General features: G+C 39.8%; 1 protein-coding gene and 1 pseudogene across 3 annotated transcripts; one reads left to right on the top strand and one right to left on the bottom strand.

The window, feature by feature from the left end:
* Positions 1-391: 391 nt before the first annotated feature.
* On the bottom strand, positions 392-23,225 carry SAV1 (salvador family WW domain containing protein 1). Of its 2 annotated transcripts, none has more exons than XM_084887879.1 (5): positions 22,733-23,225; positions 18,864-19,241; positions 9,576-9,846; positions 5,387-5,530; positions 392-620 (listed from the first exon to the last, which is right to left on the bottom strand). In XM_084887879.1, exons 1-5 carry the CDS (start codon positions 22,824-22,826, stop codon positions 419-421), a joined length of 1,089 nt encoding a protein of 362 aa, XP_084744005.1. In that variant the 5' UTR covers positions 22,827-23,225; the 3' UTR covers positions 392-418. The 2 variants fall into 2 exon arrangements, with proteins under 2 accessions (XP_084744005.1, XP_084744004.1); XM_084887878.1 differs by having other exon boundaries at positions 18,864-19,307; positions 22,733-23,223.
* On the top strand, positions 13,250-13,978 carry LOC311625388 (proteasome activator complex subunit 2-like; annotated as a pseudogene). Its single transcript has one exon. The product of its transcript is annotated as a proteasome activator complex subunit 2-like (transcript).
* Positions 23,226-26,841: the final 3,616 nt, after the last annotated feature.

Genomic DNA, 26,841 nt, shown 5'->3' with positions numbered 1-26,841 from the left:
TTCCAGACAATGTTCCACACTAAAGCAGGAAACATCTTTTTTTTAAATACTGCATAGGTTATCTCTCGCTGTTTTTTAAAGAAAGGTACTGCTACTGTAAGAGTTTATTTATCAAATGATCATTTCCTATTTAATATCTCATAATGACATTTCTTGCTGCATTTGTCTCCACTCAGAATATTCAAAGCAGTTTCCTAATATGCAGCATTAAGAAGTTTGCCATGTTGGTTTTAAGGTGATAAACATTTTTTCCTCAATAAGAGTATTTTTTATAAAATACATATGTAAAATTAGAATTTTATAATTTCTAAAAAGCTGCCTTTATTAACCAAAGTACTTGTTTGCAGTCTTTTATCTGTGAGAATATTTTAAAGCCCTTATAAAACTTAAATTCTATTTTTATTTTTTTAAAGTTTACTTAAAAATTCTTGCCATGTTGCTGGGCATACCACTGCTGCCTCTGCTTGCGGTTTTCCAACTCTGTGAGAAGAGCCTGTCTGTAGGCTTCATACATTTTGACAATCTGTTCCAGTTCTTTCATGAAAAGCAACTTTAGCATTCCCTGGTACGTATCGAGGTCAGCTAGCTGGAAGAGTTCCCACTTCAGAATATGGTCATATCTGTTTTGAAAACACAATCATACATATATTCAGAGTACACACATAAATATATATTTATAGTAATCAACTGGTCTATTTTTATAAATATCAACTTTATTGAAATTAAACCATAATATATTGGGTCGGCAACTAAGTAATTGCGGGTTTCACACATATATGGCTTCAGTTGAATTTTTAGGTTTGCAGAAGTAGTACAAATGTAAAACACATTTTGTATTTGATAGTTGGCTATTCAGCTGTTAATCAGTAAAAAAAGTTTTTTGATCTGTTTTGTAGTTTTTGTTTGGCGTTCGTTGAAAAATGGAAAATCAAAAGGAACATTTTCGTCATATTTTGCTTTTTTATTTCCGCAAGGGAAAAACACATCACAAGCTCATAAAAAGTTATGTGCTGTTTATGGTGACGAAGCCTTAAAAGAACGGCAGTGTCAAAATTGGTTTGCCAAATTTCGTTCTGGTGATTTTTCACTCAAAGATGAAAGACGCTCTGGTCGTCCAGTTGAAGTTGATGACGCCCTAATCAAAGCAATAATCAATTCGGACTGTCACAGTACAACACGTGAGATTGCAGAGAAGCTTCATGTATCACATACATGCATTGAAAATCACTTAAAACAACTTGGCTATGTTCAAAAACTCGATACATGGGTTCCTCACGAACTGAAAGAATCACAGTTAACGCAACGCATTAGCAGCTGCGATTTGCTAAAGAAACGTAATGAAAATGATCCATTTTTAAAACGACTGATAACTGGCGATGAAAAATGAGTTGTTTACAACAATATCAAGTGGAAAAGATCGTGGAGCAGGCCAGGTGAACCAACTCAAACAACATCAAAAGCTGATATTCATCAAAAGAAGGTTTTGTTATCAGTTTGGTGGGATTACAAAGGAATTGTCTACTTTGAACTCTTACCACCCAACCGAACGATCAATTCTGATGTCTACATTGAACAACTAATGAAATTAAACAATGCAGTTGAAGAAAAGTGGCCCGAATTGACAAATCGAAAAGGTGTTGTATTCCATCATGACAATGCAAGGCCACACACATCTTTGGTCACTCGGCAAAAATTAATGGAGCTTGGTTGGGATGTTTTGCCACATCCACCATATAGTCCTGACCTTGCACCATCTGATTACTTTTTGTTTCGATCTTTACAAAACTCCTTGAATGGTAAAAATTTCAATAATGATGATGATGTCAAATCGTACCTGATTCAGTTTTTTGCTAATAAAAAACAGAAGTTTTTTGAACGTGGGATTATGATGCTGCCTGAAAGATGGCAAAAGGTCATTGATCAAAATGGGCAATACATTAAAGAATAAAGTTATTTAGTTCCATGAAAAAATTGTCTTTGATTTTCTTTAAAAAATCCGCAATTACTTAGCTGCCGACCCAATATAATTGACTCAACTGCTACTTAAATATAATATTTCTTAGAGGAGAAAATAGTTACTACTTCATTTCAATTTCAAAATACCCATTTCTTTTACTCTGTCAGTTATTCTAATACTAGAGGCCCGGTGCACGAAAATTCATGCACTGGAGGGGCCCCCTCTCACAGTCTGCGAGCCCTCGGGCAGGAGGCGACCCAGCAATCAGGAAGGCAACGCCCCCACCAAACCTCTGCTGCTGCCACTGTCAGCAGTGCAAGCCTCGGCCGGCCCTGCCCTGGTTACCTGAGCCGTAGGCAGCCCTGGGCGGCTGGGGGACTGAGGGAACTGGGGAACTCTGGAGGCAAGGGTGCCGAGGGGACTGGGTGCTGCCATCTTATGGCTGAGGGTGCAGCCATCTTTGAGGTGTGACAGTCAATTAACATCATCTCTTCTTATTGGCTGTGGGCACTGCCATTTTTGTGGGGTGTGATGGTCAATTAGCATATTCCCTCTTTATCAGATAGGATTAACACTAGATAGTAAAAAACACAGATTTTAAACCACTGTGGTTCTATAGTTTCTGAAAAAGACATTCTATGTTATTCATAAGTTCATCTAAAGGTCAGGAACTTAAGAATGCTTTAGACCACACTGGGCCTACAAATAGTACATAATACGGGCAAGGTCATTTGTGTCATTAGTGTCAATAGGGCTTTTTAAAAATATATATATTTTATTGATTTTTTACAGAATGGAAGGGAGAGGGATAGAGAGTTAGAAACACTGATGAGAGACAGACATCGATCAATTGCCTCCTGCACACCCTGCACTGGGGAATGTGTCCGAAACCAAGGTACATGCCCTTGACTGGAATCGAACCTGGAACTCTTCAGTCCACAGGCCGACACTCCATCCACTGAACCAAACCAGTTAGGGCTCAATAGGGCTTTTTAAAGTGTATGCCTTTTATTGATTGTAGAGAGAGAGGAAGGCGGAGGGAGGGAGGGAGGGAGAGAAATGTTAATGAGAGAAACATCAACATTGACCAGCTGCCTCTGGCATGCCCCCTACTGGGATCAAGCCAGAAACCTGGGCTTGTGCCCTGATGGGGAATTGAACCAGGTTCATGGGTTGATGTTCAACTACTGAGCCACACTGGCAGGGCTTGATAGATGAGGCATGTTGTTCTCTACAGCAAACAAGGAACTAAAAAGAAGAATGAAGAGGAACCATCATTCGTGGGTTAAATAAAAAAATCCCAAACAACAGAAAAACTCAAGCAGAAAGCAAATAAGCTCTTTTTAAAATGAGAGAATAAGTAGACTGTAGAAGATTCCACAATGTAGGGAAGGACTCATATAAAATTATATCTGTATCTCAGAAGGCCGCCTTCTGAGGCCATCACATACTGAGATGGTAGCATGCCACAAACTACTAAAGCAGTAATTTATACTAAGAATTGAAAGACATCTGAAGACAGCACTCTACTTCAATTTTATTTTACAGATGAAAAAACTGAAACCCAAAGAGGCCATGTATCTCTTGCAATACTATTTAGTGACTAAAACATCAGAATGGCCTAAAGAACTATGGACCAAGATGCTTCAAAGTAATAATTTTTACTGTTAATACTAAGACTAGACAAAGAACTTGAACTAGAGAAAGGCATATACCTATGTGATAATGAAGTTATACTTCTCAAATCATACTGCAGAGCTGACATAATAGAAAGCTTTATAAATTCTGGTAAATACATTTTTAAAGATCATTTCAAATATTTCCTACCCAATGGTCCTTTGGTAATTCATTTACTATATTATTCTAAAAGGATCACTTGTCTAATATCCATTTTAAAAGGCTTTTTAAAAAGGGAAACAGTAATCAAATACTGAGCAGCCAGTATGAGCCACATACTGTGTATAAATATTCTGTATAAGTATTGTAGAAAAGGAAAAGGAGAAAAAACTTTAGATAATTATCTGACTTCCTAATCCCAGTATTTAGCATCAAGAATAGGATTATGGATAGAAGCAACAAAATCAGAGTAACTAGAAGATATCCTGTGGGAAGAAGAAAACGCATTCTAAGGAACAACATAGAGAAGAAAAGTAAGCAATGTACCAACTTCTACTAAAAATTCTTGCCCCTGCTGTTTCTGTATAAGTTCTTCTTTTTTGCCTATAATTAATCCTATTATGCCTAATTATTTTTACCTTCTTACTTAGCCAAATAATCTACTTCCCCAAGTTTAACTTTTAGCCACTTACACTCTAAATATACAGGTAAATCATTTAGAAAATAGGCTATAAAAACTCCATAGCCTCTTCTTACAGCATCTCTTTTGCTGTTTTTCCCTAGGTCAGTACTCTATTCAAAATCTACTTCTAAATAACCCATATATGCAAACAGCCATTGCTATAAAGCCACCAATAAACCAAAAGAAACCAAAAAGGTGTTCACACTGCAGTGGATGCTGGCTTTTGGAGCAAAAAAATGCTGCCTTTCTCAGCTCCAGGTATCATAATGTATTCCAAGTTTCCGGCACCTGCTCCCTATAACAGGATGCCCACTGTTTCTTTCCACCTATTCCCAGAGCTGGGTCAATGGTGACACTGGAATCAAGCCACAGGAATGAAACAGAATCCATTCCACAATGCTGTGGGGGGACTGGTGTTAGAGTGTGTGTAAGGAATATTATAAAGTAAGTATGTTCCTGACAGTCTTTTTCCTGTTAAAGATTAAATCTCATAATTTTATCTGACATTACAGTTACATGATGCATTACAGATTGTGAGCAGACTTACAAACATTAAGTTTACTAAAATTAAATAATTTAGAACATAATCTGTTTCTAAGTCAAGTTATGGAAGTATATGCAAACAGTATTTTTGTAAGTCACTTCTAGGGACAGAATTAAAATTTCACTAAGTTAGAAAATGGTCAATTGTTAAATAGGAGGAAGAAAGGCTACTTTTCCCCTAAAACCTATTTTTTATAAGTAATTGATTCTCCATCATCTAACTCATAGACAACAGCTCACCCTTTATTGATAGAACCAGATTAACCATTTCCAGATTAACCATTTCCATATTCTTTAGTGATAAAAATTTAGGAGCAACTAAAAAGCAATATGTTTCCTGACTTTTTAAGTTTTTAAGCAAAGAAGTATTTGCTCTGTTGGCATCTACTTCTGTTTTCCCAGAAAAGTTCTTTGAGGCCAAGATTTCATTCATTCATTCATGATTACATTGCAAGAACAGTGTCCAGAATGACACCCAAAAGATATCATTAATGAGCTTGGCAAACTCATAGCCATCTTGAAAAACTAGCACATCTATGGTCTTCCACTCATCCCTCAACAAAGATTCGTGCTATACATTCACTTACTTCACAGGGGCTCGAGCATAAACCTGAAGCCAGTCGGGAATTTCTGCGGTATGATAGGGATTTGCAGGTACCAGAAGGGACTGATTTCTTTCCGTTTGCTGTGCCTGGTATGTGACAGGAGGAGGTTGATCATACCGAGGTACACTAAGAAGAAAGAATTGACATTCATTAAGATAAAGGCCCTCAATTTAAACAATTATATAAAAAAATAATATTTAAGCGTTAGTGTTTTTTTAATGTTTTTATTGATTTCAGAGAGAGGAAGGAAGAGGGAGAGATAGAAACATCAATGATGAGAGCGAATCATCGACTGGATGCCTCCTGCATACTCCCTCCTACCGGGATTGAGCCTGCAACCGTGACCTCCTGATTCACGAGCCAATGCTCAACCACTGAGCCACACCAAACAGGCTTTAAGACTATCTTAATGAGCCTCCTACCCAAACTCAGTTCCTTCTACCACTTAAAAAACCATAAGGTTTACAAAGCATTTTCATAATTAATATGCTTTTCTCAGCAACTCTGCAATTATTTTTTATCACACTATAGGGGAATTAAAATCCACCTTCTCTTAGATACTAGTAGGTCACTGACAATGGATATAAACTAAGCTAAATCTTCACATATTTTTAAGAAATTTCTTCTGTCTTGTATTCAGGGTTGACTTCAAAGGCTATAAAAATTAGAGCCAAGTTGTAACCTTTATACAGAGGCTTAAAACTAGAATCATAAATTCCAGTAATTACTAATAATTAGCTGTAAATTTATGTTGGAAAGGTTGATAGTTTCTCTCAAAATGATAATGGATTTTCTTCATCATTTAGGCTGAAAAGGTTTGGAATATGTAGTCACAGTAGGAATGCTTGAAATATTCACATTAACTGTAATGTTTCCTTTCTGTTTTTTGCCACCTTAAGAGTATTATGGGCGTTAGATAGAACCTATTTCAAATCAGAATTTTAAAAAACACACACACACACACACACACAAAACCACCACCGTGCTTTTTATTAATCCTAATGGCCTCTATTTGTTGGGGGCAGGGAGAGAATAGCAACACAATGAGAAGACTGTTATATAGAAAAATGCTAAGGAGAGCATTGAACCAAACAAAGAGTTCTGGGAGGTCAAAATGATCTATTCCAGTCTTGGAGTCAAAACTGGAAGGTCCTGCCTCCCAAAATTAGCATTTAAGTGTAGCCTGGACACTGTGGCTCAGTGTTTGAGGGTCAACCCATGAGCCAAGAGGTCACCAGTTCAATTCCCAGTCAGGGCACATGCGCGGACTATGGACTCAATCCCCAGTAGAAGGCAGATCAGTGTTCCTATCTCTTTAGCTCTCTCCCTTCCTTTCTAAAATCAATAAAAGCATATTTTAAAAAAAAGATTTACATGTATATCAGAAAAGGTCATTGCAATACTAAACTGGGGTTAAAATAAGTGTTAGATTTAGACTGTGTTTAACAATGTAAAAAATCAATGTGCAAATGGCACTGAATCTTATCTTCAATTCTTCTTTCATAACATGGTGCAACAACTGGAAGATGGGGAAAAACTAAGGCTTTGATGTCAGCTATGTCTAGGGAGTTTGGCCGTTTAGAAATTGTATGAATGAAAGCAAAACTGCTTTACTTCTCTTAGCTGCAGCCTCCTTATTTATAAAACAAAAAAAACCCATACCAAAGATGACTATTCTCAGGGTTAAGTGACCTAAAATAAGAGTTCTGTATAAGGATTAGCATAATATAGGCAAATCAAATAGCTATTAATACTACCTACCTTTGTAAGCTAAAGGAAGGTGTTCATTCTCTCCCATTGAATGTCTACAAAGTTGCTGAAAAAGCATATTAATTATGAAAATGCTTTGCAAACTATAAAAATTCTGTAATAATGTAAGTTTAATGATGAACAGAAAGTAAGTTCAATGTACTCTTAAATCTAATTATCTGAACCACAAAGTCCTCTGTTACCTGGTAAAAATGTAACCATATTTTTTTCCCCATCACTTACTCAACAAATAGCTGCTACATTCCACTTTTTGACCATCTCTGAGTTGGGTGCTGGGGACAAAGTAGGAATAAGTGGGACTCATCCCTGCCCTTAGGTGGGTGGCTCTGAAATATTCCTATGTGATAGGCCTGCAAATGGAGGCCAGGGAAACATAAGCTTGTTTGAGATGGTACAGAGAGTAGGCAAAGGGGGCCAGACCCCAACACTGGCAGAGCATTTGATTTGGTTCTTCTGAAGAGATGACAATTTCAGTTGTTCAATAAACAATGACGGAGTGCTACTAAGTGGAAAAAAAACTGCTGTTCAAATATGAATTAATAAAACTAAATATGTAGTAAACTGATTAAAACAATAACATGATAAAGCTTAGTTTTCTAGGTGATATTAAAATGTATTTTCAGGAATTTAATGATTCTAAAAAATGCAAATGTTTGCTATAACTGAAGATCTGTATTATGCTAAATACTAAACAACATCTATTAACATGCTAATGATATTCTATACATTTTTAATCTTATAGCTCAGTTCTTAAACATTCAAATCTAGTTAATCGGGCCCTGGCTGGTGTGGTTCAACAGGTTGGAGTGTCATCCTAGACACGAAAAGGTGGTGGTTCAATTCCCAGTCAGGGCACATACCCAAGTTGTGGGTTCGATCCTTCCACCGATCAATGTTTCTCTCTCCCTCTCTTCTTCTAAGGTCATTTTTTTAAAAATGTAGTTAATCAGGAATATTTGTAAATTCACTACTAAACTAATACTATTTTTTTTTAATGTACTTTGAAATCCAGTTCGTATTTTATATTTAAAGCATATCTCAACTTGGATTAATCACATTTCAATGCTCACTAGCCATATGCGACAACTGGCTACAGTAGTAAGAGGGCTAGAAATCTGGTAATAAGCAAGATAGACAATGTTTTATGCACTTCTAATTTTCACTTTCCTGCCAGGTAAGAGTTAAAAACAGAACATAACATGTCTGAAATCGAATAAAAACAGCAAGATGTTACAATCCAAAAGAATACTTTGAAACATTAGGAGGAAGGTATTATTTATAGGAATTTAAATGTTAAGAGACACATGTTTTACTTACTTCAATTTCTGGGTATCTACAGCAAAAACATTTTAACATATTAAAGCAGAATCTGATAATAAGAATACTGATCCTGTTTTTGAGGTTCTTTAATGAGAAAAGCTTTTTTAAGTTATAAAGTCATTCATTACTTTAAAAAAATGTACAGAGAAAGATATCATCCTATATAATAAGAGTAATATGCAAATAGACCAAAAGGGAGAACCGAATAATCAATCAAAGCATAATATAATGATATGCTAAGGCTGCTCAACCACTCGCTATGATGTGCACTGACCACCAGGGGGCAGAATGTCAACTGGTCAACCAGTCACTATGACGTGCACTGACCACCAGGGGGTATATTGCTTTAATCGGTAGGTTAGCTTGCTGCTGGGGTCTGGCCAATGGCTGATCGGACTTAGGGAGATGGGTCAGATATGCCATGGATTCCTTCTTTAGTCCCTCCCCAGCCCAATCGTGTACCGGTGGGGTCCCTCAGCCTGGCCTGCGTCCTCTCGCAATCTGGGACCCCCTGGGGAATGTCAGAGAGCCAGTTTCAGCACGATTCCACAGGTCACTCCCCCCAGACACAGGGCTCATGACTGGTGAGTGCTGCTGCAGCAGCACAAGCCTCTCAATCGGGACTAGATTGGGCATGTGCCAGAGGCAGGCACAGTGGGGCCAGGATGAGTGGGAGCAGCAGGTAGGAGCTACAGGTGGTATTGGACTGCAGCTTTTGGCTCAATCCCTGCAGGCCATCCAGAGGGACTCCACCCATGCACGAATTTGTGCACCGGGCCTCAAGTCCTATATAATAAAAGGCTAATTTGCAAATTGTCTCCTCAACTGGGAGTTCAATAAGGGGGAGGAGTTGGCCTGCCAACCTCCCTCGACCTCTCCCCCTAGCCAGCCCAGCTTGATCAGCCCCAATCAGGGTGGGCCAGTAGGACCCCACCCATGCACAAATTCATGCACCGGCCTCAGTAAATTTTGAAAACTAAAGCTTTCAAACTTCAGGAAACTGGTCTCTTTGATGAAAATATGATCTCAAAATCTAACATTAGACAATCTAAAAACAAAAAGTTGAAAATAAAGTCAATACCTAGGAGCACAGGGATGCCTATATTGAGCCTTCTTATTTGTGTGATCCACATAATAGGTTCCAAATTCTGATGACTCAACTCGCTCCCATCCTGGAGGAAGTCCTTCTCGCTCAAGAGGATGGCTCCAATGAGTTGTATTTGTGTTGTGATCTATATAATATTTTCTCCCTCTCATTGTCCAGTCCACAGACCAACCAGGAGGAAGGGGTAAATCTTCAGAACTATGGTTGGTTAAATTTCCTAAAGATGTAGCAGCAACTCTCCCAATTCCTGAGAAGAAAGAGAAAAAGAGAAGAAACAGGACAATTATTCAAAGCTAAAAGATGCTATTTGATGAATGTAGGTAAAATTCTTCTGTTAAAATTCATGATTTTATCATTATAAATAAAATTATTCATAAAACTAGCCAGTATTACTATTATTTAATTACAAAACCAGGGAGAAGTAGTCTTCTTAGAAATTGGGTATTTTAAAAATATATATTTTATTGATTTTTTTACAGAGAGGAAGGAAAAGAGCTAGAGAGCTAGAAACATTGATGAGAGAGAAACATCGACCAGGCGCCTCCTGCATACCCCGTACCGGGGATGTGCCCGCAACCAATGTACATGCCCTTAACCGGAATCGAACCTGGGACCTTTCAGTCCACAGACCGACGCTCTACCACTGAGCCAAACTGGTTTTGGCAGAAATTGGGTATTTTTAGTTGATGCTTCCATCACTAGGCCATACAAACTTTTAACTCCTAACAAAGCTACTTACGTACAATAGGTATCTGCTAAAGGAAAAGTGAAAAGAAAATTTCACCTCATTCAAGATTTTAGATTTGACATTTCATCTAAAACAGTAAAATGAACTTTTAAAACTATTCCCAGTTTATAATTTTTAAAAAAAATAATCTGGCTGTGCCCCAGAACTACTAAGTAAGTTTATCAGGGTAGCAGGCTATAAGGTGAACTTATAAAAATCAATAAGTATCTATATACTAACAATAATTGGAAACATTTAACTACTTACACCATTTATATAGCTCTAAAAAAATCAAACATTTACATATTAACCAAGCAAAATACATACAGGATCTGTATGCCGAAAACTACAAACACTGATGAAAAAACGAAAGCGTTACTACCACATTAATGGATTGGAAGACGCAAAATAGTTAAGTTGTCAATTTTTCTTAAAAAGATTTAAGGTAATTATAATCAAATTCTAGCAGGAGTTTTTGTAGATATAGACAGATATAGACAAGCAGACTCTAAAATTTACATAAAAAGGCAAAAGAACTGAAGAACCAAAACAATTTTTAAAAGAAAGAATAAAGATGGAGGGCTCATGATATCTGATTTTAAGACTTACTATCTATAATAATAAAAGTATAATATGCTAATTAAACTAGAGAGCTGAATGAACTTCCTGATGTCATTCCAGATATCCTTCCAGATGAAGCTGTGGTGGCGGGGGCCAAGGGAGAGGTGGTTAGGGGCGATCAGGCAGGCAGGCGAACAGTTAGGGGCAATCGGGCAGGCAGGCAGAAGGATAGGGGCGATCAGGTAGGTAGGTGAGTGGTTAGAGGCGATGAGGCAGCAGGCAGAGTAGTTAGGGGTGTGATCAAGCAGACAGAGTGGTTAGGGGTGACCAGGCAGGTAGGTGAGCACTTAGGGGTGATTAGGCAGGCAGGCAGGCAAGCATTTAGGGGCATCAGGAAGACATGCAGAGTGGTTAGAGGTGATCAGGCAGGCAGGAGAGCAGTTAGGAGCCAGCGGTCCTAGATTGCAAGAGGGTGAAGGCTGGGCTGAGGGTCCCCCTCCTCTGCATTAATTTTGTGCACTGGGTCTCTAGTAAAGACATAGTAATAAAAACAGTGTGGTATTATAAAAAAAGACATCCAGATCAATGAAACAGAAAATCCAGAAAAACATCTACATATACACTGTCAATTAATTTTTGACAAAGGTGAAAAATTGAGGAAGAACAGCTTTATCAACAAATGATGTTGCAACAACTGGACATCCATATGCAAAAAAATAATAATCACAACCTATATCACCTAATATAAAAATGAATTCAAGATGGAACATATATCTGATGTAAAACATACAACTATAAAGTTTTATAGAAAAATTATGATACATTTTTGAAACAGTTTGTTAGGCAAAGGCTCTACTAAAAAAACAAAACAAAAAAAACCAAACCCTGAATTCATAAAGATACTAAAATATAAACTCACTGGTTACTTTTGAAAGTGGCCAGAGTACCAATTCACTATTCTGAAAAAAACAGTCAATAAAAGGAAAGATCTAGTATTTATCCCGTCTTATATGAACAGCAGCCAAGTAATTGATTAGGAAAAGTTCTTCATTATAGAATTCCAACTGATAGAGAAGAAATGACAGAATTGGAGTATCACCAATTTTTAACACCTAATGAAATATTGGATCTAGCAAATGATCATTAATAGCTGCCTAATTATCATTAGGTAAAAGGCTAAAGGACATCTTTATAATGGATGAATGGGGCTGACATCTAATCCCATGATCAATTTTAACATTAAAGAGAAATCAGTCATTATGTGTCTCTGGAACTGATGCAACAGAATGTATACAACATCTATAAAGTATTCTGGCAAAAAGGAAAAAAATCACTCTCAGTACCATTTGGGAAGAAAAGGCTACATTCTTAAAGCAGATGGTGATTGTAGAACAAAACAAAGTCTTTTGATGAACTGACCTTGGCTTCTGTCAATTTGCAACTGAAGGTTTATTTAATAAGCATAGCTAATGCAATTTCAATACTTAAAGAGAAAATATTTAAACAGGAAAGAGATGTCAATAACTAAACATACGCACATACGTAATAACTTTGAAAATGGAACTATACTTTCTTATACTTCCATCATTAAATATGTATTACTAGACACAACCAAGGATAACAATCCCATATAATAAAAGCCCAGTGACTGAAAGGCAGAATTACAAAACAACTGGTCAACCAGCCAGGTGTTCAACACAGGAGCTGCCCCCTGGTGGTCAGTGTGCTACCACAATGGGAGCGCTGCTCAGCTGACCAGGATGAGCAGCTGCTCCCGCTGCGAACCCCAAGCCACAGACAGTGCTGCTGCCACCGCTGGCTTGCAGAGCTGACCCCGGAGGCTGGAGGCCAGGTTCATAGCTGCTGCAGACTGAGGCCTACTCCGCCACCTCTCAGTGCTATTGTCCCTGAGCCCAGCCCTGACCAGGTCCCCTGGTGAGGTGAATGCTTTGACTCCACTGAAAATGCTGGAACAGGGAGTAGCCACTTAGAGGGTGGGTCCCCAGCTGCTGGCCGGGTTTTTAATTACTATAATAGTTTTTCTTCTTAATAATGTTGTATTTATAAATTTGTACATTTATAAATACAGACCGGGATGAGCAGTGCTCCCACACCAGTGCACGATTCCCATGCACCAGGCCTCTAGTTTTGAAATTAAAACACACACACACACACACACACACACACACACACACACGGTGGGCAAGAGTAGGTTTATAGTGGTTAATATGGAAAATAATACAATAATTAATAAATACTAACACAAGAATAAACTGTTTTGCATACTCACAATTATAAACCTACTTTTGCCCCATCTTATATATACTTAAACGCATATTCAATTCAATGTACTCAGAGCAGCATGACCAAGCCTTGTGGGGTGCGCCTGAGTGAGGAAGCCTGTAAACAGGTAGATGCCTTCTGGAAAATCTTTCCCAGGAGGCTGAGGAATTCCTCTACAGATTCTTGCCATAGAAGTTCATACATCTGAATCAGCTCTTGCAAGAAGACTTCCTCAATGAAGCTGACCTGACCTCTCTCCCATGGACATCCCTATTCCCCAAGATGATGAGATGGAAACATATAAGCAGAAGAAAGAAGTCCCTGAGTGTGGCTTTCTCTCTGGGAATGAGAAGCTCCTGGCCCTGCTTGCCCTGGCTAAGCCAGAAATCTGGACTCTCAAAGAAAAATGTACTCTGGTGATCATGTTGATCCAGCACCTGATCCCCAAGATTGAGGATGGAAATGACTTTGGGTAGCAATCCAGAAGAAGGTGCTGAAGAGGGTAAATGCAGTCAAAACCAAACTAGAAGCCTTCTAGACAACCATTTCCAAATACTTCTCAGAAGGCAGGGATGCTGTGGCCAAGGCCTCTAAGGAGACTCATGTAATGGATTGCCAGGCCCTGGTGCACGAGCGGGATAAGGCAGCCTATGGGGAGCTCAGGGACATAGTTCTGGACCTAACGGCCTTCTATGTGAGCTTCATCATATCATTAGCAGCAACCTGAAGAAAACTGTCAACCCAAGGGGTGAAGAGAAGCCATCTATGTGTTGAGCCCCGGGCTAGAAGGGAAATAAATTACCAAAACTTTGTGTGGGGGGGAAAAGAAACAAATCTATTGAGAGATAAATGTATAGTACAAAAAGATTGGAAACCACTGATCTAAAACATAAAGCATTACTAATAATAAATGTGTCTAGGAGACCAAAAAAAAGAAAAAGGCTATAGCAAGCTTTAACACATCAGATCTTCACTCTAAATTCAGCCAGAAAGTTGAAACTTTAGTAACAAACATGCTAAATCTGGAAAAAGGGCATGAACTCTAACAATTATGAGTGTCTGTTCTGTCCCTGGTCATTTCCATCTGTACTATTTCAAACTCAAAACAGCTCTGATGCTGTAGAATCACTACCAATTTACAGAATTTGAGGAAACCAAGTTTCAAGTAAGTTATTTTATCGAAGGCCACACAGAAGGTATAAGGTCAAATGACAATATTACTATGTAATATTATCAATAAAAGATCATTTGTAATTCTTCAAAGAAAAATATGACTACTATTAATAATAATAATAAAAAAGACAAACCATCAATTTGAATTCAGTCAATGGAAAGAGAATCTTGTTTCTGAGCTATGAGGAAAAAATATTTTACTGTCTCTGCTCCCCTCCCTCCCTCACTCTTTTTCAAACAAACCCATCAACCAAAAAATTAAAAAAAAAAAAAAGTTTTTCATAATTTCAATTGGCCCCAGAAGAATGAGTGGTATTCATAATCCTCAAAATAACTTCTATTTGCAGGAACTAATTGCACATCTTCCATTTATATAAAATAAAGCATTCATAGGTATGGGCAAATAGGTATGGAAAAAGATAGGTTATGATTATTACAACAGATTTGTGTTTCATCTATTCACAACTGTAAACCTAATTTTGCCTATCCTGTTCATGAATTTCCTAAGTTATAGAAAAAAAGAATTATTTTGTCTCTTTACCAAGCTTTCACTATATGTCTCCAAGAGCTTAATCTCATATAACCAGGCCAATATATGTAAGATATGTCCTTACAGAAAAATCTGAAAAAATCTGGTTTCCTAATTTTATAGCAGCTACAGAGAACAAAATGGAATCTGGAACACTAATGGAGGACTATAAGCTCCAGGTTAATAAATACTAAACATTATAGCCCATGTTATAATTAAGATGTTGATAAAGAGACCTAAAAATTGAAGCAAGCCAACTGCTTCCTCTGCAAAATAATTACAAATAAAGTTGTGTTTCTAAAGATTATTAACCCCTCCTCAAAGATGACTCTGGTTCACTAAATATTTATGCATATCCTGGAATATACAGAAAGTCCAGAGGTTTTTTTTTTGTAAGCCTGAGACTTTCCATTTTGATTCTTATAACTTGATGACTTTTGTTGTCTTTAAAAATAAATTTTAAAGTTTGTTACTTAAAACTGTATGAAACTAAATTATTTAAGAGCAAAACAAAGGAATTCAATCTGCCTTTAGTATTCTAACTAAAGACTTCCTGTTAACAGGATTCCTTCCTTTAGCACATACAATAAGTGTCCGACTGATATGCTGGCCAAAAGGTTAAAGGTCAAATTTCACAGCTAAATGTAGAACTTGCTAGATGCTAAAACTCTTTAGGGTATTATACAACTTGCTTTATGCTTCTGATAACTACAACAAAATGAAGTTAATAATTGAGATAGGTGTTCCGGGGAGACTAAATAACAATTGGCTGGAATTACTACTCCCTTTAACTCACTACAAAACTATTTCCTTTCATGCATTTTTTATGCTTATTACATTAGTAACAGCAATCAAAATTTAAAGCTTGTGAAAATAAATGTCTGTATCACATCCTTACCCTCTTACCAAAGTACTTTCTCCTTTCAATTCACTCCAATTCCTTGAACTCTCTCCAGTATAAATCTTGAAAATATAGTAAGTTTTAAATCTTTTCTAGATGATTTCATGAAACTTCCATCTATTGTCTCAAATTTCTTTCCTTCTGGGAAAGTTTCAAAATCATCCAACAGAGGTGGGGCACAGACCCTCACCCTCCCAACCTTGTAGGGACCTGAACCCTCACCCCTTCGGGGGGAGGTCTCCTACCCTCATGGCTGCTTCGCTTGCCGCCCAGCTCAGATCCAGACCCAGGTAACAGACAGAGACTTGGCCAAAAGCAGCTGCCCTATATCTAAGCATAGCACCAGGAATGCTTAGGGCCTACTCAAGAATGCAAATAATACTTCCCACCAATATTTACAGGGTAAACTAAGATTGTTGTTAGAGTATTAAATTTGACAGTAAAATAGGAATAAAGCTTTCAGGTTAATTTAAATTGGTTAATAGAAATAAGTGAACATCCAAGAAAATTTAAGTGTACTGGATAAAAAGCTGTTCCTAAAGTATTAACTAAAATTTCTATTGGTAGTGCATCTCACAGTAAAATTGCTTAACATGAAATGAATCTAAAGCATCTTATTTTTGTGCAAAAACTTAAAATTTAAAGTTATCAAGACTGCATTACAAAATTTACAAAAGCATCATTAAAAAAAAAAAAAAAAAAGGAGGGATAGTAGGGTAATATCATGTAAGGAAAAATATCCTGTAAGTAAATTACATCTAGAAAATTTTTACTGTAGAAAATTAATTTTCATGTATAATGCTAACAGCAAGACACCCATGAAAATCACACATGGTGTCAAAATGAACCAAAGAAAATTGTTTGGGCAAAAATAAAAAGGATCCCAAGTCAACTTTATAGAAAAGATTCCTTTATTAACTTTTGGTCGAGAATATGTTTGTATATTTTCAGAAAACTCTCCAAGACCATGGGGATTCCTACAACAGAGAGGAGTTGTCAGGTCTGCTCCAACCATGGAGACAAGAGGAGAAACAGTCCAGAGATGGAAGACGCTGACAATGCTCTGCCACGCTAGCAGTCAGCAGCTGTGTGTTGCTGCAGGCTGCCCGGGACCAAACCAGAGAGGATGGGACCTGCATTGCCACCATCTGTCCATCATCCAGATATCATTGCTGACATGTACACATAAGGAATTATTTGACATTGAAACTGGGTCTCAGAACTGTTGGACATTGAAATTGGGACTCAAACGGTTTTTGTTATTATATGTTTATTTCTAGTCTGCAGTTGCAAGATTTTTTTAAAGAAAAGAAATGGGGAAAAATAGTTATAAAGAACCATTGAACAGACTATCAAACTATAGCGGGAAGGCAAGGGAGGTTGGGTGGGGGGCTATTAGAGATAAATCGAAGGATTTGTATGCATGGATATAAACATAACCAATGGATACAAGACCCGGGGAGTGGGGCAGGTGAAGGCATATGCGGGGGAAGGGGGGAGGAGAGGCTCGGGGGAGGTCAAGGGGGAAAAAAGGAGACATATGTACTACCATTTGTAATGCTTCAAACAATAAAAAATAAATAAATTTCAAAATCATTTTTTGTGTTAATCTTCACTAGAGGATATATATTTTTTACATTGATTTTTTTTTTTTTTTTAGAGAGAGTAGAAGGAAGGGGGGAGGAGAGAGGAGAGAGGGAAAGAGGGAGGGAGAGAAACATTGAGAGTCAAAAATGGATCTTTCCCTCTCCCTTCCTCTCTATAAAAAATCAATAAAATATATTTAAAAATAAAAATAAAATGATTTGCCTTTTTGAAATCTGCAATGATTTTGCTTGACTCGTTCCAATCCTATAGCCTGTTGTTTGACCACAAATCTCCATTTTACCTTAAATCTTATTCAAACCAGGCGAAACTACACAGGTCCTTGGACTTGCATGGAGTCTACTCTGTTTTCACTTGGTTATTTTCAAATTTCCAATTAAAATGCCCTTCATCTGACCCCATTAATCTAAAGTACAAGCTAAAAGCACAGATAAAGTCCTATCTCTTCCACCAATCATTACAGCCTACCCTGACTATATTTTTCTGCCTCTCTATTGTACTTACAGTTAGTACCACAAAGTATACAAACTGTTTTGTGATTATTTTGCATATATTGGTTTTGTTCCCTCAAATAAGGTACCAGAGAGGAAATAAGAAAAAAGATCAGGGAAAAATGGTCAACATATGATTCATACTAAATGAATAAAATGTTTTCTACATGCAAAATACTCATTGCTCCAAATATTCTTAAGTCAGCTTATTTGAAATTTTGTGGATCACAAAATAGATGTCTCAGGTATTTTTTTTATTTTTAACCTGCCAAAATTTAAAGCCTACAACTACTTACAGGAAAAAAATAATCAAATGAAAAAGTTTAATTTTTCAGCTTGCTTCAGTTTATTTGGTGTATTTAGGATTAAAACAAATTGTGCATTTCTCCTATATCTTCAGCTCCTTTTATAAGAATCCTCAAGTCAGCAAATACGGAAAGCAGATTTTAAAAATTTATAACTAATATTTTTGCTCATTTCATAACAGAACAACAAAGACATACTTAACACACAATTAACTATTTCACATAAGTCTGTCTGACCAATTTGGAACTAATTATTGAACTACGAAACCAGTTTTGTTAAGAGAAACAGTAAAGGTTCTAGCAAAGTAATGATGCAGTTGTCCATGGTATTAACTACCATGCCCGATTCTTCCTATCTGCCTTGCCTTTTCGCATTTAAATCCAGTTTCTCTGAAACATTAACCTAGATTCAATCCAACTGTAAACATTAAATTATCTAAGTTCTCAAAGTTCATAGTGTTGGTAGTAAAGGTATCCTTCAAATAAGTACCAACTTTTTATAAAATGAGTTAATAAAATAAAGAGACACAAAATTCTTTCCCTCCTTGTAGGTTAATAATTATTTGCAAGCTAGCTCAGCAATACTGGCAAAATGAATAAGTATTTCCTTAGGAATATGTTTGACTTCCCAAGAAAAGCCAGAAAAGAGCGCCTTTTAAGTTGAGTTAATAAATCTAATTTTGAATTACCTGAAGCATGCCGCCCCTGATTCTGTGGCATTCTCTGGAAGAGATCGTGGTTATATTCATAATGTCTGTAATCTTCATGGGCGCGATCCCCAAGCGGGCGCCTTCGCTGACCGTCAAAATAATTGTCTGAGTAATAATACCGGGAGCCAGAGTCTCCGTTTTCAACAGCAAAGTTAACTTCTGTTAGAAATGACTGCGAAGAGCCATATTCCCGAGGGACGTCTGCTAGACTCCTGGCAAGATAAGAAGGTGCTGATAATCTGTTGCTCTCTCTTCTCATTATTTCATGAGGTGTTCTTTGAACTGGAGTTCTAAGGAAACTCTGGTTCCTTGAAACTATCCCATCTCCAGAAGCTGAAAAGGCATTCGGGCTTGAATCTGGAAGACAGATATCAGTTCGTCTTGGAATTGTTGGACCATGCCGGATGAATGAAGGCATGAGATCTATAATGAAACAATAAAATGACCATTTCGATAAGTAACACTTTTTAAAAGTTGATCATTTGCATCTATCACCCCAAAGTACAAAATTTCAATGGACTTAAGAAAGCACAATTAAATTAAAAAATATATATTTTATTGATTTCAGAGAGGAAAGGTGAGGGGGAGAAAGATAACACCAATGATGAGAGAGAATCACCGATCAGCTGCCTCCTGCACTCCCCATTCTGGAGATTGAGCCCACCACCTGGGCATGTGCCCTGACTTGGAAATGAACCATGACCTGCTGGTTCACTGGTTGACACTCAACCACAGCCACAATTAAATTTTTTATTTAAGATAGGACTTGGGTTCCTGGCAGATAACTCAGTTGGCTGGAGCATAGCCAATGTTTTGGGTTCAATCCCAAGTCAGGGCAAATACAAGAATCAATCAATGAATGCATAAATAAGTGGAACTACAAATACAACAAATTGATGCTTATCTCTCTCTCTCCCCCTTCCACTCTTTCTCTAAAAATCAATCAATAACTATCTTTAAAAAGATAGTTAAGCAAATCGATGTTTGTCTCTTTCACCTTTCTGCTCTCTAAAAAATCAATCAATTTAAAAAGAAAGATAGTTATTGATATTTTAAAATTGAGGCTGCCCTAGCCAGGTGGATCAGTTGGTTTGTGTGTTGTCCCATACACCAAACGGTTGCAGGTTCAATTCCTGGTCAGGAAGCCATGGGAAGCAACTAATTGATGTATCTCATAACAATGTCTCTCTCACTCCTTTTTCTCTTTCTTCTCTCTCTCAGAATCGATGAACAGCCCTGGCCAGTGGCTCAGTGGTTAGATCATCTGCCCATGCAATGAAGGGTCTTGGGTTTGATTTCAGGTCAAGAGCATATAGCTGGGTTGTGGGGTTCACTCCCCACACAAGGTCAGGGTGCATGGGGGAGGCAGCCAGTCAATATATTTCTCTCACATTGATGTGTCTCTCTTGGTCCCTCCCCTTCCTTCCACTCTCTCTGAAAAGCAATACAAAAAAATATTCTCAGGTGAGGATTAACAAACAAAACAAAACAAATTATCAACAAGCATATCTTCAGGTGAGGATTATTTTTTTAATTGAGGCTGATTAATCTTTCTCTATTCGAAAGGATTTGTAATTTGTACAAATGTGTTGAATCAAATATATTCTGTATACTACCATACATATTACAAAGAAGTATCAATAAGCTTAACTATGAAATACATATTAATTAAATACTCATGAATAAGTGTGTAAAATTAGTAATCTGTTTTCTTTTTAAAAATTGAACATATTGCTATTCCCAAACATATAAAGGCAGAATCCTTTGAAAATATTTTTAAATTATTAGTAACTTGGTCTTCCTATTCCTGGAATTACGTAAAAGTAATTAAGTATTATGGCAAAAGGGAAAGCCAAAAATTTAGCTATGAAAATTTAAAAATAGAAATATTTCATTTCATAGAGGTATGTACACAATGTTGAATTAGTACAAAAAAAAGCCAAGCCTGAAATTATGGCTCTTTTAAAACATGTAACTACAACTCGAAACAGAAGAGAATAGAACAATGGCTTTTAGGATACAGTACTACAGGATACAGAACTTACATAGTTAAAACATTAATGGTTAGAATGCAAAATACCCTTAAACATGAAGAACATTGGATCTGGTGACTTTTATTAGTTCATTGAGTAAATAATATTAAAGGGCACTCAATAAGTTTCATAATCAAACTCTAAACAGAAATTAATACCTAAATAAACAAGTCTCAACACTTGAAACAAAAAAATATTATATTAAATTATTTGCTTAAGGGTATGACATATTTCATGATTTCAAGTAACATTTAATAAACTATTGGCAGCACACTGCAAGTTATCATAAACTTTGCCAAAAATGTGAGAGAACGTGTAACTGAAAAATGAACTGTTAAAAAAAGGTTTAAGCCCTGGATGGTTTTGCTCAGTGGTTAGTGGACCCACGGACTGAAAGCTTGAGAGTTTGATTCTGGTCAAAGGCAAGGTATCAACCCCCAGCCCCTCCCGCTGTGTGTGGGAGTCAAACAACTGATGTCTCTCTCCTGTCTTTCTCACAAAGTTTAAAAATCAAGTTTCTGGTTACTGGTGGACCCGTTTTAATCTATTTTGTTGCTCTAAAAGAAAGTACTGCAAATACAAGGTTAAATCTGGAAGGTTGATGATGTAATTATAGTGGGAAAACACGCTCGCCACCCTTTCTGTGTGATATTGGGCAAATACTAGGAATCTCTATGAACAGCTTTCCCAATTATGATATGAGGTAATGGTTAAGTCACAAGGTTACCACAAGCTTCCAAGAAACTTACACAGCCAGCATGCAGTATGAGCACCAAAAATATTTGCTCCTTACCTCCCAAGTAATCTGAACACATAGCAAGTATTAAAAATTCAAAAGATAGAAAGTTTTAAAAGATTCAGCTGTAAAACCAGTCAAATACTTAACTGAATAGAAAAAAAAAAAGGTGCTGGGGGTGGTGGTGGTGGTAGGAATACATCCTATTAAAGTAAAAAGAAAACCAAAGAACACTTTTGCCCTGGCTGGTTTGGCTCAGTGGACGGAGCGTCAGCCTGCAGACTGAAGGATCCCGGGTCCAATTCCAGGCAAGGGCACATGCCCAGGTTGCTGATTCAAGCCCCAGTGTGGGGCATGCAGGAGGCAGCCCAATCAATGATTCTCATCATTGATGTTTCTATCTCTCTCCCTCTCCCTTCCTCTCTAAAACACCTTTGGTAATTTCTCCTAAAATTACATATCATTCCGAGTATTTTTTGTCCTTTTTTTTTGGGGGGGGGGGTGTTTTTTTAATTGGAAACAATTCTCATTAATACACATGATAGTGGTTCCTCTGCTCTGAGATCTAAGACTGATGAGGCTTTGGGTAGCGGCTGCCACGGCCACGGTCAGCTTTCAGCTCGGGGCGTGAGCAGAGCTGAGGAATGCCAGCCCGAGTCCCCGGGCCCGCACCGCGTCCAGCGCGGGCGAGCGACACCCGCAATGTTTACAAACACAAGGCACAGCACGACGGGCCCAGAGGAGAAAAAAGAAGTGTTCCCGGCTACTCACTTCGACTCCTATAGCATCAGGGATTCGGTAGCTTAAGGATTTCCCAAAAACCTCTCTTCCCCGCCCCCAGTAAAACAACACACTGCTATAGGGAACCGGGAAGTTTGTTGTTATTTTTAGGGGGGCGAGGAGAGGAGGGAAAACTAAAGTTTCTTAGTCTTTATCGGTTTCAAGTAACAAACACGACTTCAGGCGTCCTGAAAAGTAAAAACAAACCAAACTACTTCACAGAGATCAATGGGCAGGAGGAGGCGCGGGGAGGCGCGGCCGCCCGGGACCCGCAGGGGTGCGCCGGGCTCGACACTCACTCCGCAGCAGGGGCGACGTCTCCTTCTTCACGTACTTGCCCTGCACCTCGGCCGGCTTGGACACTTCGTTCTTGGTTTTCTTTCGGGACAGCATCCTGGCCGACGAGGCCGGCCCTACGCCGCCCCGGGTGCCGGCCGTCCCCGCCGCCGCCGCCGCCTCCGCCGGCGCCGCCGCCTCCTTCCCTCCGGAGCCGCCGCCGCCGCCGCCGCCGCCTCTCCGCAGCCCGGGGTCGCCCGCAGGGACTGCCGCATGTTCGGGGCGCTAAGCGCGCCAGCCGCCGCTCCGTCGCTGGTCAGTTCCTTCCCGGAAGTCTGCCTGCCCCGCGACGCTGCCCGAGGACTCCGGGAGGGGAGGCGGGCGCCGCCGGGCCAGGGCCATGGTCCACCGCGGACCGCCGAGTAACCGCTACCGCGACCGCCGCCGCCGCCGCCGACGTCCCGTAAACTTTCCCCGCGGCCGCTGGGGATTCTGGGAAGCCCGACGCTGCGCCGCCGCCGCGGCCGCCCCGCCCCCACCCTGGCTGGGCGCTGCCCGGGCTGCGGGACGCCCGTCCGCCCGGAGCTAACGGGTCGCCCTGCGGCCGCGGCGGCCTTCGCGACTCCTCCGCGGGAGGCAGGTCCCGAGGCCGGGAAAGGACCAGGACGCCGCCGCCCAGGCTGAGCGCGGAGGTCGCGAGCTCACGCCGCGGAGCCCCGTCTTCCCACAGACCTTCCCTCCCGACTTTGAGGGAGCGGGTGACCCCCACCCTCCACCCCCTCTCCAGAACGCGTCCCGGTCATCACCACGGAGTGCAAACGCCCTTAGGGAGTTTTTTGGTAAATTCAGGCCCCTCAGAACGCAGAATGCGAATGGAATTAAAGAGCCACAACCCCCAGACTAGTGCCCTCTCCCGCAAATGTAGATGTCTCTTTTTAAAATATATATATTTTATTGATTTTTTACAGAGAGTAGGGGAGAGAGAGTGTGTTAGAAACATTGGTCAGCTGCCTCCTGTACAACCCCCATTGGGGATGTGCCCGCAACCAAGGTACATGCCCTGGACTAGAATCAAACCTGGAACCTTTCAGTCCGCAGGCCTAACCACTGAGCCAAAGCAGTGAGGGGTAGATGTCTCTTTTTGTTGAAAACATTGATCTGGCCAATACAAATCAAACAAATATAAGGATCGTGTCTCTCTGATAAAGAACCAAACGAAGAGGGGGTGGGGATGGGGGGATGGAGTTTCTACTACCGGTACCTCTTATTTAAGATAAATTTGAACTCAGCAAATTTTATTTAGCCATTAACTATCGTTATTATACCGGATAGCCACATACCTCCCCTTGGAGTGAAATATGACAGTCTTAGAACTTTGAAGACTGAGCATTCAACGTTCAAGATTCGAAAGGTCAAAGATGCTCCGTCTTTGCATGCTGTTGTGCTCCCTTGGTGCAGAGCTCGCCATTCATTCCTGAGCCATCAAACGCTGAGCACCCAGGATGCCGGCACTGCTCTTGGTGCTGGAGGTGTAGCACTCAAGGGAAGAGAGACAATAAAGAAGGAAAATAAGCCGAAACAGGTTTGGCTCAGTTGATAGAGCAGTGGTTGCGGGCACATCCCCAGTAAGGGGGTGTGCAAGAGGCAGCTGATGGATGATTCTCTCTCATCGATGTTTCTAACTCTCTATCCCTCTCTCTTAAAAAAATCAATGAGCCGCGACCGATTTGGCTCAGTGGATAGAGCGTTGGCCTGCAGACTGAAGGGTCCTGGGTTTGATTCCGGTCAAGGGCATGTACATTGGTTGCGGGCACATCCCCAGTGGGGGGTGTGCAAGAGGCAGCTGGTCGATGTTTCTCTCTCATCAACGTTTCTAACTCTCTGTCCCTCTCAATTCCTCTCTGTGTAAAATCAATAAAATATATATTTTTAAAAAATCAATGAAAAATACATATAAAAAGAAGGAAAATAAGAAACAAATAATGTTACAGAGTGGTAAGTGCTGAGATGAAAACAAAACAAGAAAAAGAGAGGGCTTGGGGTTTTAGTCAGAGTGATAGAATGACCAGAGGAGACTCCTGGGCAGTAACCAAATAGGGAATTGGTAATTGCGCTCTCTGGTCTTCCAGGCAGAAAGCAAGTGCAAGGTCGCTACAGGTTGCCATCCTCCTAGCAGCTTGGAGGTAAAGAAGGTTGGGTCTCTGGAGCAGAGGAGAGGAGTGGGAAATCAAGTTAGATATGTGGCAATGGCTAGGGCGCCTGGGGCCTTGTGGGCCATGGCAAGGAATTTCACCTTAAGTACGATCTGACTTAATGTTTTGATGGGATCGCTGTGGGTGCTGTGTTGAGAGTAGGCTGAATGGGAACAAGGGTAAATAAAGGGAGGAAGATGAGTCAGAAGCTCTTGCTGGCCTGGACCAGGGTAACAGCTGTGGAGATGATAAGTGGGCACATTTTGGACGTATTTTAAAGACAGCCACCAGGATTTGCTGACAGATTGAATACAGAATGTGAGAAAGAGAGAGAGAGAGAACTCAAGGAGCACTCCTGTGGGGATGTAAATCTGAACAATAGAACAGAATGGAGCTCAATAGAATAGCAGATTGTCCTCTGAGAGGAACTTTAGAAAAGCAATTACTTGTTCCTGTGGTTCAGGTGCGAGGACCAGCGCTAAACTATTGGTAATCCAGAGGGAGAAGAAATGTAATGGAACATAAATGAGTAGACAAAGGGGTTTTGTTACAGATAGGATATGAAGGCGGGGGATGAAGGAGAGAAGGGGGTGCCAATGAAGTGCCAGGATTCTGTCCAGCGCTTACCTCAGAAGGATAAGAGAACAAAAGGATGTCGGGGCATTCATTGTTAAGAAAGCCAGCTCTTCACACCTGGGGTTTTCCCACCTTTTCCTATGGAATAATAGAATTTTATACTGAAAACAGAATTGAGATCAGCTGGGCCCGTGGTTGGGCAAACTGCAGCTCTTGAGCCACATGCGGCTCTTTGGCCCCTTGAGTGTGGCTCTTCCACAAAAGACCACGGCCTGGGCGAGTCTATTTTGAAGAAGTGGCACTAGAAGAAGTTTAAGTTTAAAAAATTTGGCTCTCAAAGAAATTTCAGTCGTTGTACTGTTGGTATTTGGCTCTGTTGGCTAATGAGTTTGCCGACCACTGAGCTAGGCTAACCTCGTTTTATTGATGTGGGAACAAAACTAGAAAAATTAAATGTTTGCCTCAGGTTATATTCCTGGTTAGTGGCAGACTGGTCTCAGAACTACTTGCATTTTCTACTTGAATTTGGACCCTTTTCCGCTATGGCGCATTAAAAATCCTGCTAATGTGAGTCCAGAGTGTTCCTGACACAACTATTTTGAAAGCCACCAATGTTCCTTACAAAGTACTCCCCTTCTCAACGCTATTTCAGTTATTTGAATTGCAGCAGAGAGAAAGCCTCAATTAGGTGCTCTTCTTAAGAGCTATAATTTGCCTATTTATCAAGAAGGGTGCATTCCAGAATCAACAATCTGCAGGCAGCATCAGCAATAGCAATGCATAGAAGTATGTGAATCCAATCTTTAAATGTAGATGCTTTGCATTCACATCTGTTTTCTAGAAATTCCTGGACTACTTGGAGTTTTTAGGAATCCAGATTTTGCAGCTATAATTCTTCAGACATTGCTCTTGAGAAGGTTAATACTATGTGTGTGTGTGTGTGTGTGTGTGTGTGTGTGTGTGTGTGTATCCCTCCTATATAATAAAAGGCTAATATGCAAATCAAATGGCAGAATGACCGGTTACTATGACACACACTGATCACTAGGGGGCAGATGCTCAATGTAGGAGCTGTCCCCAGCCTGCAGGCCCTGATCACCCAATCACGGTCTGCTGGCCAACTTCTTGGGTCTTTCGCTGCCTGGCCGTCAGGCTCCAATTGCCTGATGGAGAATGAGGAACCAGGGGTGGGTGGCAGTGGATGCAGGTGGTGCCAGGGCCCGATCACCCCACCAGTTACCCCATACACCGAGGGTGACCGGCGGCAGCTGCAGTGGGGACCGGGGCCAGCTGCCGGCAGCCAGGGAAGATCAGCCCTGATCATAAGCCAGGCCTAGGGACCCTACCTGTGCATGATTTCCTGT

The sequence above is a fragment of the Pipistrellus hanaki genome, assembly GCF_964339955.1.
Source record: "Pipistrellus hanaki genome assembly, chromosome: 1".
In the NCBI taxonomy this organism is placed as follows: Eukaryota; Metazoa; Chordata; class Mammalia; order Chiroptera; family Vespertilionidae; genus Pipistrellus; species Pipistrellus hanaki.
The sequence above is the reverse complement of the archived record's forward strand: the minus strand, read 5'-3'. Positions and strand labels throughout refer to the sequence as shown.